Source organism: Sarcophilus harrisii, chromosome 1 (genome assembly GCF_902635505.1).
Source record: "Sarcophilus harrisii chromosome 1, mSarHar1.11, whole genome shotgun sequence".
In the NCBI taxonomy this organism is placed as follows: domain Eukaryota; kingdom Metazoa; phylum Chordata; class Mammalia; order Dasyuromorphia; family Dasyuridae; genus Sarcophilus; species Sarcophilus harrisii.
Window position 1 is genome coordinate 404,949,795 of NC_045426.1, and position 15,525 is coordinate 404,965,319.

Here is a 15,525-nt window from a genome sequence, read left to right on the forward strand (position 1 = left end):
ATTTTGCAGCAGGCATGTGTTGTGTTCTCCATGATCTTTGTGTGCAGTTCAATTAGCAACTGTGACATCTGTTGTTTGCAACTATAGATTCATTGCAGACAGCAAGATCTGCCATACAGCTCTGTCTGAAAGCAATACAGTGCTGTGTCTAATCATCTGTTTGCTTTGCTATCTATTTAACTCCTTTGCTTCTGGCTTCTCCAGGTGAGAATCTGTATGGTTTTAAAGCTCTCTCTTCTCCATGCCTCCAAGTAGAGACAATTCTCCACTTAAATCTAGCAACGAGCAGCAGCTCCCTGAACCCCACCCCACCTCCAGCAGTAAGCAGCCTGTCATCTGACCTCCACTAAAAAAAAAATGGCAATAAAAGATAAACACTTGAAGAGTCTAAAATGTGTGGTCTGTAAAGTACTATGAATTCCAGCTGCTCTTTCCTTAAAAGAAAAAAAATCAATGATGGTTTCTGTTGTTATATCATATTTATTTCTGGGTGGTTTACTAGCTTTTCCTCTCCATGACAAGAGAGATATCCCTTGTATCAAAGATGTTTTTATAAAGGAAAAAAAGAATTGATTTGAGAAAACTCAACAAACACACTAACTGTATCTGATATAGTATATATGATGTTTCGTACTGAAAGACTCATCATCCCCTTCATCCCTAAAAAGAAGAGGGAAATGTTTTAATTCCTTTTATGGATGCAATCTGGGTCATATTTATAATTGGGTTTAGTTTTATTGTTCTTTTTGTTTATACTGTTTATAGTATGTTATATTGTTTTCTTGATTCTTCTTAATTTACTCCACATCATTTCATCTAACTTCCCATTGTCCCTCAAATTCTTCATATTTACCATTTCTGATGCACATTAATAATATTCTTTCATATTCATGTTCCATAATTTTCTAGTAATTTAACATCTTTTGTTTATCCAGTGAAAAAATCAATAAGCACCTTGGAATGTCAATTTAAAGATAGGAAAGAACCTTAAATACCATTGAGAATCCAACAAAATTATAGAGAAGAAATTAATAACTCAGTTCAAATGACATCACATGACTAAGTATCCAAGGCAATATTTGAATGCAGATCTTCATTCTGAATCTAATATTCTGTCCACTATTTTATCTAGTTGTCTCCATCTACTTTCTCTCCAATTATTTGTGATAGCTTCTCCAAGAAACTTCTTCATATAAGTCAGGGGAGAAACAAGTTCCATTCCAAGTCTAGCCTAATGATTCTATTATCCTTTCAGTTACAGATATCTCCAGACTCAAATTCTTATATTTAACATCCATGTGATAAAGATGTTTCTTCTATCAGTATTTTTTCTCGCTCTCCTTCCTTCCCACATTTATGAATCACATATTCTGTTTTATTTACTTCTACTGGTCCCAATATAATGTATAATATATAGTCTTTAGTTTCAAGGGCTTATAATCAATTGTATTCCATATAAATTATCATAATTAAGATTAAATTATAACAAATATATGTGAAGATTTCAAAGAATGTGCTAAGTTCAAATTAAAGTAAAACCATTCAAGTAGGGTCATCAAACAAAGCTTCATTGGAAGAAGTTGTTTGGCATTTAAATTGGGTCTTAGGGGTCCCGGAATCATAGGGGTCATAAATGCATAGCTGATAGAGATCTCTGAAACATGTAGTACTGCTCCTTTTTTTTTTTTAATTTTACAAATGGTTAAACTTAGGTCCAGAGTGATAAACTGACTTATTTGGGATCCCTGTGGTAGAACTGAGATTTCAACCTGCAACCTCTGCCTCCAAATATAGCATTTTGGAAAATTTCAGACACCCTTGAATTAATAAATAATTTATATTAGTGCACGCATTGTAAGGTAGTAGAAGGTACAGAGCAACAGAAAATTATTATAATTGTTTCTCAAGCTATTTATTTTCTGTCTTCCCCCTCCCCACCCTAGCCCCATCTTTAGTAACTAATAGGAAGGTAGGGTCAAAAGGCAGGAAAGCAGAGAAGTATTTTTAAAGGAGTATCTGTAGATTCCTCCCACAACTTTCATGGCAACAAAGAATAATAAGAAAGAATAGAGGAAGTTGCCCTTTCTGTAGTTCAAGATTTGATACCCTGTATTGAAATTGCTCCACTTGGGCTTCAGGGAGCTAAGTTATCTTTTAAAAGATTCTAGCCTGGAGAGACTTACATGAACTGATGCTTAGTAAAATGGGCAGAACCAAGAGATCCTTGTACATGACAACAAGATTATATGATAATCAATTCTGATGGACATGGCTCTCTTCTCAATAATGACATGATTCAGGCCAGTTTCAATGATCTTGTGATGATGAGAGCCATTTACACCCAATATAGCATTTTCACTTCTTTTGTTGTTTGCTGGAATTTTATTTTCTTTCTTATTTTTTTTTCCTTTTTGAGCATATTTTTCTTGTGCAGCAGGATAATTGTATAAATATGTATGCCTATATTTAATTAATATATATGTTTATCATGTTTAACAAATATTGGATTACTTGCCATTTAGGGGGAGGGAATGGGGAAAAGAGGATAAATTGAAACACAAGGTTTTGCAAGGATTATTGGTGACAAATGGTGAAAAATTTTCCTTGCACAGCTTTCCCCCTCTCCCAAGCAATTGGGGTTAAAAGACTTGCCCAGGGTCACACAACTAGGAAGTGTTAAGTATCTGAGACAAGATTTGAATTCAGGTCCTCCTGACTTCAGGACTGATGCTCTGTACACTGTGCTACCTAAATGCCCCCTTGCATAAGTTTTTTTTTTAATAAAAATCTTCAATAAATTTATTTTTAAAAAATTATTCTATTGCCATGCAAGAATAGGATGGAACTGGGCCAGTAATAATGTCAAATTGTTCTCTGAGATCACCAATATTTTTTGTATGAAGACTGCTGAACACGGAATGAAGAAGTTAAATAACTGATTCAAAAGTAGTAGGGAAAGGACAGAGAATGTACACAGGGCTTCTACTGTCCCTCCAGCAATCTAAGCCTTCAATATTGAAAAGTTCCCCCTCATTTGTTGTAGTTATTCATTCTTAAGCCCAGTCTCCACAGGATCTGACTGTGTAGAGGCTGTGTAGAGAACACTGGCAAGTTGAGAATGAGAACAACACAGATTAATAAGGAGCTACTGCCAACACACAGATCCTGGCAGTCTGTGAATCTACAAGTGTTTGGGAAGTCTTGACATTCATGGCCAAGACTACAATCCATGTAACTAGCTTGGCCCTGGAAATACAGTTGATAGAGTAAAACACTTTTGTATGTGTTTTCTTGGAGCTTGAAGAACATTAGAAGCCAAAAGAGATCATAAGCCATAGGTCTCCTGAATTCAAATAAAATATATATCTTGTTTGATCTTCCCTACCATCCTTTGTTCTCCTTATGTAATAAAAAAGGAGAAAGGAGACATTGCCCATGTTAAAAATAGCTTTACATACAAAGTTAAGCTATCTGGAGAAGTAACTTAATCTTGCATGTTCTTGTGAGTTTTTTTAATTATTAAAAAGATCCAAAATCCTCTTCTAGTGTTGTACCTTTTAAAGAGCCATCTTTTTACAGCCAAACATTATGAAAACCAGGCACACTGTAATGTAGAACTCCAAGGATTCATGATAGGAATAGCAGGCTAGAAAAGACTCTTAGTACTATTCCTATGATAATAGGTTTACACAAGTGATAAGAAATAGGATATCAGCTAGCTTTTTCTGAGTACAAGAATACTTATATTTATGCATATATTAGAATTAAGGTATTATAGGGAGGAGAATTAGTATCTTAGGAATACTGCTTTTTGAGTCATTTCTATTCTCAACCTAATAACTTATGTTTTTGTCCTTGTTAGAGGTTCTTAACATAGTGAAAAGATAATAATTAGCCTTTAGAAAGTTATAATAGAATACAACTTACACAGCTTCTGCAAATACAGTTCTGATATGCTTGATGGGAGACAATGTCAAGAGGAAAAAAAGAAAAATTTCAGAACACCACATTTTGGGCCTCATCCTGCTCTTTTTTATCAGTAGCAATGAGCAAGTCACTTGAAGCAAATCATTGTTAACTTCCTCTAGGCTCTTTAACTGTTTCTTTGTAAATTTGAAATTACAATGCTTATAGTATATTTCTTATCAAACTGTTTTGAGGACATTGCTTAATAAATTGTAAAACACTCTGTAAATTATTGCTATTGTTATTATCAACAACTTTAACAATAATATAAATACTAATATACTGTCAGTCGTAGATGAAAGTATAACCTAACAAACACATTAAGTTAAGAATATAAATATTTAAATAGGTACAATCTATTTTGTTTATTTACTAAACAAATATATATGTGTATATATACTTATAATACAATATATCAGAAGACCTGTGGTTTCATTGATGACTCATCTAATGATACACATACTCTACAACTCCGGAAATAATGCTATGAATAATTTTACCCCATACTAACGCTCTACCCCATCAAAAAAATCTTGTGTCTAGATTTCTCTTATTGACTATCTTCAAATTAACTTGACTTGTCCTTGAACAACAACCTGTCACCATGCCTTTAATCAAAGCCTTTTCTAGTCTAACTGCTCTACTGGAATAGGGAACTTGAGGTCACCTTTGTTATGCCAGGAGAATACATTAGAGACCAGGTGCTTATTTAATATGTAAAAGATCTATGATTTCATGTATATTCTAAGTATGTAGATCACAAACTACTCTGTGGTGAAGCTGATAGTCTTAAGTTGCTCTGTTGAAAAATATTCATCATCTAGTAACCTGGTGATAATGAGCTTTTATAAATACACACACATGTACATACACTTATATATATTTTCATTTACTTATATCTAGTTATTCACATATTTATGTAAGTGAATATATGTATACAGGAATACAGCAATAAAGTAGAATTTTTATAAATGTAATTTATTAATATATTACCACATACATGTGTTATACATAATATATATTCATCTTGAATTTTCTCTTTTACTCTATTTTTTCTGACAAAAATATTTTAATTGCAATAGAAAAGGGGGTTGACTAGGAAGATAGAAGAGTTCAGGAAAAATTCCATGTCCTATGTACATGAAATATGGTAAAAATTAACATCAAAGCAGCCTTTAAAGGCAAAGAAATCATGAAAGGTAACTTTCTTTTTCTTCTTTTTTCTCCATTTACTTTTTGTCAATTTTCTGTAGATTATTTGGACTACAGAGCTTAAAACTATTTTTCTTCTTTTCCTACATATTTGTCTACTAATAACGAGAAAGTTTTACTTGTGTAAATGTGTGGATACATGTATTATCAGTGCAATGCCACAAAACTTGGAAGTAGGATTTCGTATATGGCCATTACAAGGACATTTGTTCTTCCTTCCAGGGTGGGGGTGGGGTGGGGAACTATATGGTAGTAGGGAGAGGGCAACAATAAAAATTGCTTAGTTTTAGAACTTCCATTCATTTTAAGCAGTGCTTACAGGGAGGAAGAAATAGCAGCTATTTTACTTTCTCATGTAGGTGATATAACTACTGACTTGACTTTTCCATTACTTCTACCATATGAAAAGGAATTACTATAATTCCTTTGAAAGGTGTGCTTTTAAACCTAACTCTCTTGACTTGATCCTGACTATGCACATTCTGTGACAGCAATTTTCTGCCGAACAATTGTTTCAATGAGTAGCGTACAATCTGGCATGGAAGACCATTTAAAAAGATTGCTTTTGGAAGTTAACTTAGTGTTTGTCATAGCATGATAAAATTTAAGAAATTTTATTTGTGAATAAATCAAAATATATGGCATTAAAACTTCACTGCCATTTCCATGATATATTCTGGAATAAATATATGAAAGAAAAAAATATAAAAGGCTTACATCTAAAAACATTATGTTCTCAAAAGCTCAATTTAATCCTGTAGGGAATTTTCAGTGGTCAATTAGCAAGGGAAGGATATTGCCCCCCCACCAAACACCCTTTTCCTGGATTCCTTAAGAAAGAAATAGAAAACAGGAAGGGAAGGAAGAGAAATAATATAGGGATCAAATGGACTTAGTTCTTATATGTGACCAGCAAAAGAAATTTAAAGGAAAAAAAAAAGAATATAATGTAGAAATACATATAAAATAAACATAAAACTGGACAGAAACAGAGAGAAAGATGAAAAGGACTGACGAAAAAGGACAGAGTTGGAGGTAGAATAATTATATGCCAAAAAGTCAACAACTTCAGACACAAAAGGCTGATTGTAATTTCTCTGTGAGGTAGAAGAGGAGGGGAAGGGAATCAATTTGTAATCAAACCATTTTAATTTGGATAACTAATACTGATTTTATTCCCCTTTTCCTTTTTTTTTTTTTTTTTGTTGTTTTGAAGAATATGAGGGAGAGTAGAACAACTTAAAAAGAGGAAGTATTATAATAGAAAATTATGTACATAAAATTAACTAAATAATCATAACTAAGAATGTGAATGAGATAAACTCAATTATAAAATGAAAGCAGGAATAAAAATGGGACAGCTACTTTTTTTTTCTTTTTCAAGAAATATTTAAATATAAAGATTTTTATATAGTTAAAATTAAGGTTTGAAGGATATTTAAACACATCCAACAATGCAAAAGTTATAATTATTATTTCAAACAAAGCAAAAGAAAACCACAGATATGTTTTTAAAAGAGAAGTTTGGGGCAGCTAGGTTGCACAGTGGTTAGAAAGAGTCAAGAGGACCTGAGTTCAAGTCTGGCCTCAGACACTTAATACTTCCTAGCTGTGTGGCCCTGGGCAAGCCACTTACCCCCAATTTCCTCAGCAAAAAGTAAAAATTTTTAAAAAAGAGAGAAGCTCAAAATCTCTATTGTGCTTAAAGGCCCTATAGAAAAAGAAATGATCAATATCATGACATTTTATGTCTGTTAATTTATGTTAAAATATATAAATACATGCATTCAAAATATTGAGAAAAGTTAATCTTCCCTTAAGATAATGTATGCCTAAAATAATAAAAGAAAATTTAAATGAAGAAATACTAGTATTCTGACAAGTCAAATGTTAAATTCAACAAGTGATAATTATTATTGCTCTTTTTGATGTAGAGCTAGAAACTTTTAATTATAACAAAAAGAAAGTAAAAGTTAGAGAATAAAATTAGGTACAAGTGAGGAAAATTCACCCCCATTGCAAATGAGGTTGCTTAAATAATCACAGGAAAATTAGAATTTGACCAGCATCTAGCAACATATATCAATAAAATTCAAATGTGTGTGTATAAGTTTACATCAATTTTTAAAAATAGAGAATTAAGGAGAAACCTCAAACAGTTATAAGTAAGGGGTAATTCCCATTCAAACAAGGAATAGAGCTGATTTTAAGAAATAAAAATATTTCCTAAATGAACAAAATAAATGTAACTATAATATTTCATGGATATAATGAAGAAAGAATACATTGAAAAAATACCATCAATACTTATTGTGTTATTCAGATTATTATTACAAGGGACAGGTAGAAAATGTCTTTCTTGCTGTCTTTACTTCTGGAATTTATTGGTAATATATAAACTGATTTAATAGACATAATCATATGAGAAAGTTATTAACCATCTATTCTCAATATACATGGGGCGGTTTTATGAATTCTGGATTCATGAAGATCTGAATTAAAATCCAACCTCAGATATTTATTACCTGTGTAACCCTAAGTTAGTCATAACCTCTATTTGCCTTAGTTTATTCATCTATAGAATGAGAAACATTAATGCTATCTATTTTCCAGGATTTTTAAAAATGATTTAGTGAGATAATAATTGTAAAGTGCTAAGCATAGTATCTTGCATATAGTAACTATGTAAATGTTGCTTATTATTATGGTTATGATCATCATCATCATAAAAGTACTTCATTATAATATATTAATTATCTCATTAGAGGTCCACATTTTGGCCTGTTCTGGAGAAATATAGATCAAAGTACCTTAACTCAAGTAACTAACTCTAACCAAATCATAGGGCTGAATAGTTTAGAAATATTAGGTGTTGGGCAGTATTATGTTGAGGAAGAAAAGAGAAATTTTGGTTTTTTAAAAATATTCCAATCTACCATATGCAAACCTCATCTTCCTCAATAAACCAACCACAAGGAGATCTAATAAGAGTATGCAAAAAAGTTAGTAGAACCTTTTTTTTTTCAAATTAGGACTACACTGATAGCTATTAATTACTATAGTTGTCTTTAAGATGGTGGATGATGAAAAAACTGGCATAATTTTTGTAGACAAATTTCTGAAAAAGTTTGACAGTCTTGGTATTGTAGAGAAGAGAGATGATATCATAGTTTGATGAAGCAAGGGGTGAAGGATAGATTTGTTGTTGGTGATGGTTTTATTCAACGTGAAAAATAATATTTTCTGAAGGCAGATAAATAGCTACAATAGTCTATAAATGATGATTCATTTGACTTCCTTATCATTATACATAAAAGATCCCTTCCCTTTCAACCCAATTTTATTACGTGGTCCATGTAATTACATTTGTTTTCTTTTGCTTTTTTTTTTTTTTTTTTTTTTTTTTGTAGTTGAAAAATCAAGGAATAGAGCATTTTTACTGTTGATACATAAATAGGAACTCTTACCAATGGATTTTCCTTTTCAATTAATTATATTTATGGTGAGCTTCAGTAGCATAATTCATTTGAAAGTCAGTGTGATGTCATGATGCAGGGACATTGTTTCAGAAGATGTAGGTTTGATTTCAGACTCTACCTTTCATTTGAATCAGTAATTAGTGTTGAAATGAATTTTAGGGCTCATCCACACTTTTACTTGCCAACTGTGGTAACTGAAGGTCAGGATGGGAAGTGACTTGCTTAAATTTTCATGAGTAGTATATAGCAAAACTCACACTAAAAATTAGGACTTCTGCCTTCAAAGTCCAGTGCTCTTTTCCCCAAAAAACCAACTTATTTCCTTTGTATGACCCTGAAAAATGCAGGTTATCACTAGAGGTCAGGTTGTTGACATAAAATAAGAGGTTAGATTAGATGTCTAAAGTTTGTTATAGTTCAGAAACTCAGGGTTCCTAAAATATTCTATTTTTTTAGTAAATACTTTCTTAGAAAATACACTATCCTGTAACATATTGTGTTTTGCCTAAATTTGGTATCATCTTCATCAGCTAAAAAAAAAAGACACAATAGGAACTTAATAAATGCTTCTGACTATGAGATCAATGAGGAAAGAGATAATATTTTATAAAACATTTCCAAAGCCCCTTCCCCATCTCACCTCATCCACCACAATGTTATATATAATTATTTTTAAATAATGAAATTGGATTATATGAATAATCCATTCTAAATGTGAGACAGAATCAATATGACCTGCACCGGGTAAATTAAGCCCCTCCAGGAAAAAAAAAACATATACATTAAAGAAAAGTGATAATATTGTTCATTTAACAAGCATATAATAACGTCCTGCCTAATGGCCAGAGTAATAAGCTTTATGCAGGGGATCCAAATCCAAAAAGAAAACCATCTGCCTTCAAACCATTTAAAATCTACAGAGTCAGGGCTGTTTATTAAGTCATCGGTTGTTTGTAATACAAGTAAGACTTTGTTTTATAATATCCCTTTATATAAGACTAAAGAGATTATGTGGTCCACAGGCCTGAATGGGTCTAGAATTCTGGAGTTAAAGAAATTCAATAATTTCTGCTTATTTTATTTCTCATAGGCAAAGGCAGCTCAAGCATCTCATCCGACGTGAGTTCAAGTACAGATCACACACCGACCAAAGCTCAAAAGAATGCAGCTACCAGTGAAGGTAGGCATCTGGTCTTCATTATCTTTGGCCCTCTTTTCACAGTGTTGGCTATTTTTGGAAGGAAGATAAAATGTGTGGGGTTTAGGCCTGTTCTACTGAGTGGGAACTCATGAGATTCTTTAAAAAGGAAAAAAGCTAAAGGTTTTCCAAGTGGCTTATTTCATTTTTTTCCTTTCTTTTATATACCGCTGTTGCTGTGTGTAAAAGTTGATTTGATGAGATTTAAATCTCTTATTTCCAAGGCTAATGTTGGAGTTTCATGAAAATATAATGGGCTGATTGTGTTGAAGATTGTATTGTATTATGTATCATGTTTTTTTCTTTGAAGAAAACTAAAATTGTAAAATCCCTGGTTTGTGCTTGATCCATCATTCCAGAAATTATACACCTGAATTGTGGATTTGTGACAGTGTGCCAAGGTCAGAGTTCTGAAATTCACCTGATCAAAGATGGTGGGAAGGGAGGGCTGTGTGAATGTTATATTAGGGAGAGAGGGAAATGTTTCATGCTGTTGGGCTTAAAACTTTTCTTACCCATATTTTTGCTGAAGAAATTGGCATTGTTTAACCTTGGGTCCTGGAATTCAGCCCCTTCCTTGCATTTCAGAAACTCTTGGTTAGTTGTTCATTTGGTTGGTGAGAGGGGGTCTAATTGTTATGACAGTAGTTATTTAAGGCAAAGTAGATCCATCTGTGGAATCTGACTTGTTCATTCTCAATTTAAAACAAAATTTAAAAACAACCTTTCAAAGAAGTCTTCCTTTCCAGATAAGTATTTGTACAATACTCAATCAGTTTAAAATAGCAAAATTATCTGTCTAAGTCATTAGAAATCTTTATCATGAAATATAAATTTATGCATTTCAATCTGATTTATTTGTGAAATGGAGATGCCTTTTTCTTGGAAGTGCAATGATTTATTGAGGTCTATCATTTATTTCTCTTTAGGTTTCAAGTTCTTGCTATCTGTTGACCAAAACCAAAAAAAGTGGTCTTCTGTTGCTACTTGTCTCAGACATTATTTACTGAGATTTTATTTTATTTAGAACTGATATATTAGTTAAAGATGTTTAATCTGGAATGCTTCTGATGTGGGAGGGAATGTAGTATAAGGAAAAAAGTGTTGGACTTGGAATAAGTAAATACCTGAGACCAAGTCTTTCCTCTTACACTGGCATACTCTGTGATCCTGGGAAAGTCTTTTAAACTGCTTGTGATTCTTTCTCCATTTGTACATCAGAGAAATTATAGCTACATTATCAACCTTTTCTGGTTGTTGTAAGGATCAAAGTGGAAAACCTGTTGTCTGGAAAACATTTTGTAAAACTTTTTAAGGGCTATATAATAATAGCAGGAACTTAAGTAGTGCTTTAAGGTTTGCAAAATATGGGGTGTGTTATCTCATTTGATCCATGATGAAGGGGACAGTTATTTTGCATTTTACATATGAATAAGCTGAGACAGAGGATTAAGTTTCTTGTGCAGAGAAACACAGCTATTAAGTGTTTGTGGCAGAATATGAACTTAGGTTTTCCTAACACCAAGTCAACTCCATTACCTAGCTTGTGAGAGATCCACAATTTTTCTCCACTAACACAGATCAGAAACATGTCTTAGTCAATAGTCTTCATTAGTTTCTGGGAATAAAAGTAATTCTCACAATGTAGTGAGAAATTTGCCAGTTCTGGTCTCTGAATGAAAAATATACAATCCATTTATAGCTTTAAACGAAAAGTCTTTCTTGATGTTTGTTCCTTGATGGAACATATTAGAGTTTGTGTACTACTAGTATAGATTTGGAGAACTTCCCTTCTCTGATGAAGCTTTGGAGTAGGAATTGAATGGACCTCTCTCTCTGTCTCTCTCTATCTCTGTCTCTCTCACTTTCTCTTCTCCATATAGAAATATGGATATAGACATATATACATATATTCATATATATATATATATATATAATTCCACCTATGAAATTATATTAAGGGTGTGTAAATGTCATTATTTGATTCTAAGAACTTGTTTGAGATAGTCTCTAAACACAAACTCTGTTATTTGCATCATCAGCAATCTCATAGACAATCTTCTCCTTCCTTCTCTCTCTCTCTCTCTCTCTCTCTCTCTCTCTCTCTCTCTCTCTGTTTCTCTCTCTCTTCTCTCTCTCTCTCTTTTTCTCTCTCTCTCTCTCTTCCTGTCACTACAATTTATTTTTATGGTTTGGAATGAAAGTAAAAATCTAAAGCTAAGAAGTTGTGAATTAATGTCTTCATGTTTTTAAGTCATGACTTTCATCAGTTCCCTTATTTTTTCTCTTATCCAAAATAAAAGACACAAATCTCTAGGCTGAATCTTTAGGGGCCTATGGAACTCTCTAAGTTTCCAATTGTTTGCATTTGTTCCCTTCTACAGGGAAATGAAAGTTTCATTTATTTTGTTATTCCTCCTAAGAAACTCCTTATGGCTTTGGCTCAACCAATGTTTTATGAATTTTGTCACTATGTATTTTCTGTCATTCTGAGGCTAGAACCGGTTGAAAAATTAGCAAAATCTGAAGTTCATTTGAAACAGAGTTTTTCCCAACTGTGGTAAATTAGTGTGGAATTTGTTTCCAGCTTTTAAGTAGCAATACCCCATCATTGTTGAAGACAGTCTCCATTTCCTTCCTTGTCTTAAAATCCAAAAGAAAAGTGTTTTATGCTTCAATGAAATTCATTTAATAAGAGTACATTTATAAATGTGTTTTTATGTATTTGCATTTAAAAAAAATCATTGAGAATTCCAAAGAAGGTGTTACTAATTTTAATTTGAGTCTTTGCCATATTAATATTTATTCTGGGATTATTTGTCACATAATTGGTCCCAGAAATGGAGCTGTCACATGGAAAAGAATACCAGTGGCTGGTGCTAATGCATACTACATGGACACCAGAGCATCAAACCTATGTGTCAGGATCAGCTATTGTAGTTACAAATCTACCTTTTTCACACTGGAGTTTTAGTGAAGTATATGACTATTCTCTCTTGCTGAAAAACATGGTTGAAGATACTTGCTGTTACATAATAGGGTTAATAGAAATCTAAATTATGTCTTTCAGAAGATTTACATAACGGCATGTTAAGTCATATGTTACTGTCATTAGACTCAATCTGTTGTTTTTTTTTTTACATTTAGAAATGATTCTCATCTTCAATTGTAATGAAATAATAGCTAACATTTCTATGTCACTCCAAGATCAGTGAAGCACTTTACATATAACATCTCTTTATAATAACCTTATGAATTTTATTGTCTTGGGAGACATTATCCTCTTTTTACTAATAAGAAAACTGAGGCTGAGAATAATTTAATGACTTTCCTAGGGCCATACAATTATTAAGTATATAACATATGTTATATGTGTATACTATTATGTAGGAAATATTATAATAATATCTGGGCAGCTGGGTGATACAAAGGATAAAGTCCCAGATCTAGAGTCAGAATTGAAATGAAATCCAGCCTCCAAACATTTTCTACTTCTAAGATCCTTGGAAAATCACTAACTTAATTCTCTGTTTCCTCATCTGTAAAACAGGAATGATAATAACTATTTACCAGGATTTCTGAGAGGATCAAATGAGATTATCATCGTAAAGTGCTAAACTTAGTGCCTGGAACATTGTAAAAATTATGTAAATATTAGTCATTAACTATTTCAGTTCTAATGCAGGATTTTGAGTCAGGACTTCCTCCTGACTCAAAGACCAACACACATTCACCTCCTAGCTTTATAATTTATTGTGTGATCTTGGGCAAGTTATTTAACTCTTCTAATTCTCAGTATGGTGATCTATGAAATGATATGCTTGGGAAACTCTTTGTGCCTTCTGGCTCCAAATATTCTATGATATTGTTATATGTGAGGCTATGGTCATGGTTACTTATCTTCAGCTTCTTGACAGTTTGTTGCCTTTTGTTTCCTTGTATATACCTTCAAAGAAGGTCAAGGTTCTTAGTTTGTTTGAGAACGGTTGTTCTCTACAGTTGTTGTTGCTGGAGTTTGTTGTTGTTGTTGTTGTTGTTGTTTGTTGTTGTTGAGAATCTGAATGTAAATAATTTTATTTAATGACGTATTTTAAAGGAAGACATATACTTTTCCTGTAATGTGAGCTTTTTGAAACTTATCAAAACTAGTAACATTATTTCCAATTCTTGGGTTAGAAACATTTTTCAGCTGACTTCTGAATTGTGTTTTCTCAACAGGGTTGAAACAATAATTTGTTGACAATTCCAGGAGTAAATATGTAATATGTAATATTACATATACATATGTAATGTATATGTAATGTATAATACATAATATATGTAATAAATATGTAACAGGATTAGGGGAAGGTGATGTTCACATCAGGAAAGACCAGTCCAGAGATTTTGAAGAGTCTATTGCTTTTTTATGAACTCACAACTGACTTTAATCATTTCAGAATTCAAATTTAACATGTATTTATTTAGTACTGACTACATGTAAGACAGTGTGCTAGGTTTCATGGATATAAAAGTCCCAAAATGGCAGTCTGTGCTCTTATATACTCATGGGAATTAATGGAGAAGAGGGAAATAAGTATATTTTCAAAGGGAGGAGCGGGACAAAAGGGAGTTCCAGAAAGATTTCTTATAAGAAACCTTTGTAATATACACATTCTTTATGTTGAATTCTTCCATTTCCCATGAAGGTTTTTGGAGCTTTGTTGGGAGCAGAGAACTAAAAGTATTTCCAAACTTCCCTTTGTTTTCTGTTTGTATGAATTGTTTCCAAGCTAAACTCAGATTTAACCTATTTTTAGCACTTGAGTCTAATATACAAGGCATTGCATTTATTCATTTCACTAATACTACTCTGTTGGTAGCTTGTTTTCCTGATGCTGGGCTTAGTCTTTGGACAGTTAACTATTCAACTTTGGACAACTATGCAAATCACACTGTGGACTAACTATTCAAAAAAGATGAAGTTGTTCTCTAATTGCATGAAGGGTAACAATTACACTATAATTCATATGTGTTCTCTAATGGTTGAAGTGGTGGTTTAGACATGACGATCATGTTTCTTCATCATATTTATATAAGAAGAACTTCTTGAGTATAGTATTGACAGTTCCCATTCACAGAATTGGATTTGGATCATCAGAATTCAACTGTGATTATTAGGAAATTATTTCTCTGAACTCCATTGCCTTGTAAAAGATAGAGTTCCTGATTTCCCCTTTCTTCAAGAGTACAGGGAGCTGAAATATATAAGAACAGAGGCTTTCCATTACTCTTACACAATCTCTATTCCATCTTATCAAGGTATAGCCTAATTCTTTCTAGTTATTCTGTTCCTATTCTTTCATGTCTTTTTTCCCCTGTCCTTTTTCTTTATCGCTTATATGTGCATTTGTTCTCTCTCTGTCTCTCTCTGTCTCTGTTTCTTGTCTCTGTCTCTTTCTCTATGTGTGTGCGTGTGTGTCTCTGTCTGTCTTTGCGTGGGCGTCTGTCTGTATCTCTATGTATGTGTGTCTCTATCTATGTCTCTCTCTGTCTCTGTCTTTCTGTCTGTCTGTCTCTGTCCCTGCCTCTCTGCCTCTGTCTCACTCTGTTTCTATCTCTGTCTCTGTTTCTGTGTATGTCTCTCTTTCTCTGTCTTTGTTTATGTGTATGTGTGTGTCTGTCTCTATG

The 15,525-nt window shown here is 32.7% G+C and overlaps 1 protein-coding gene across 1 annotated transcript in view; it reads left to right on the top strand.

The window, feature by feature from the left end:
* Positions 1 to 15,525, top strand: part of FBXL7 (F-box and leucine rich repeat protein 7) — a 455,277-nt gene that overhangs the window by 138,082 nt on the left and 301,670 nt on the right. The window contains exon 2 of the mRNA XM_012541212.3: positions 9,748 to 9,837. Within this exon, the coding sequence (XP_012396666.2) occupies positions 9,748 to 9,837 (90 nt within the window). The remainder of the gene's footprint in view (positions 1 to 9,747; positions 9,838 to 15,525) is intronic.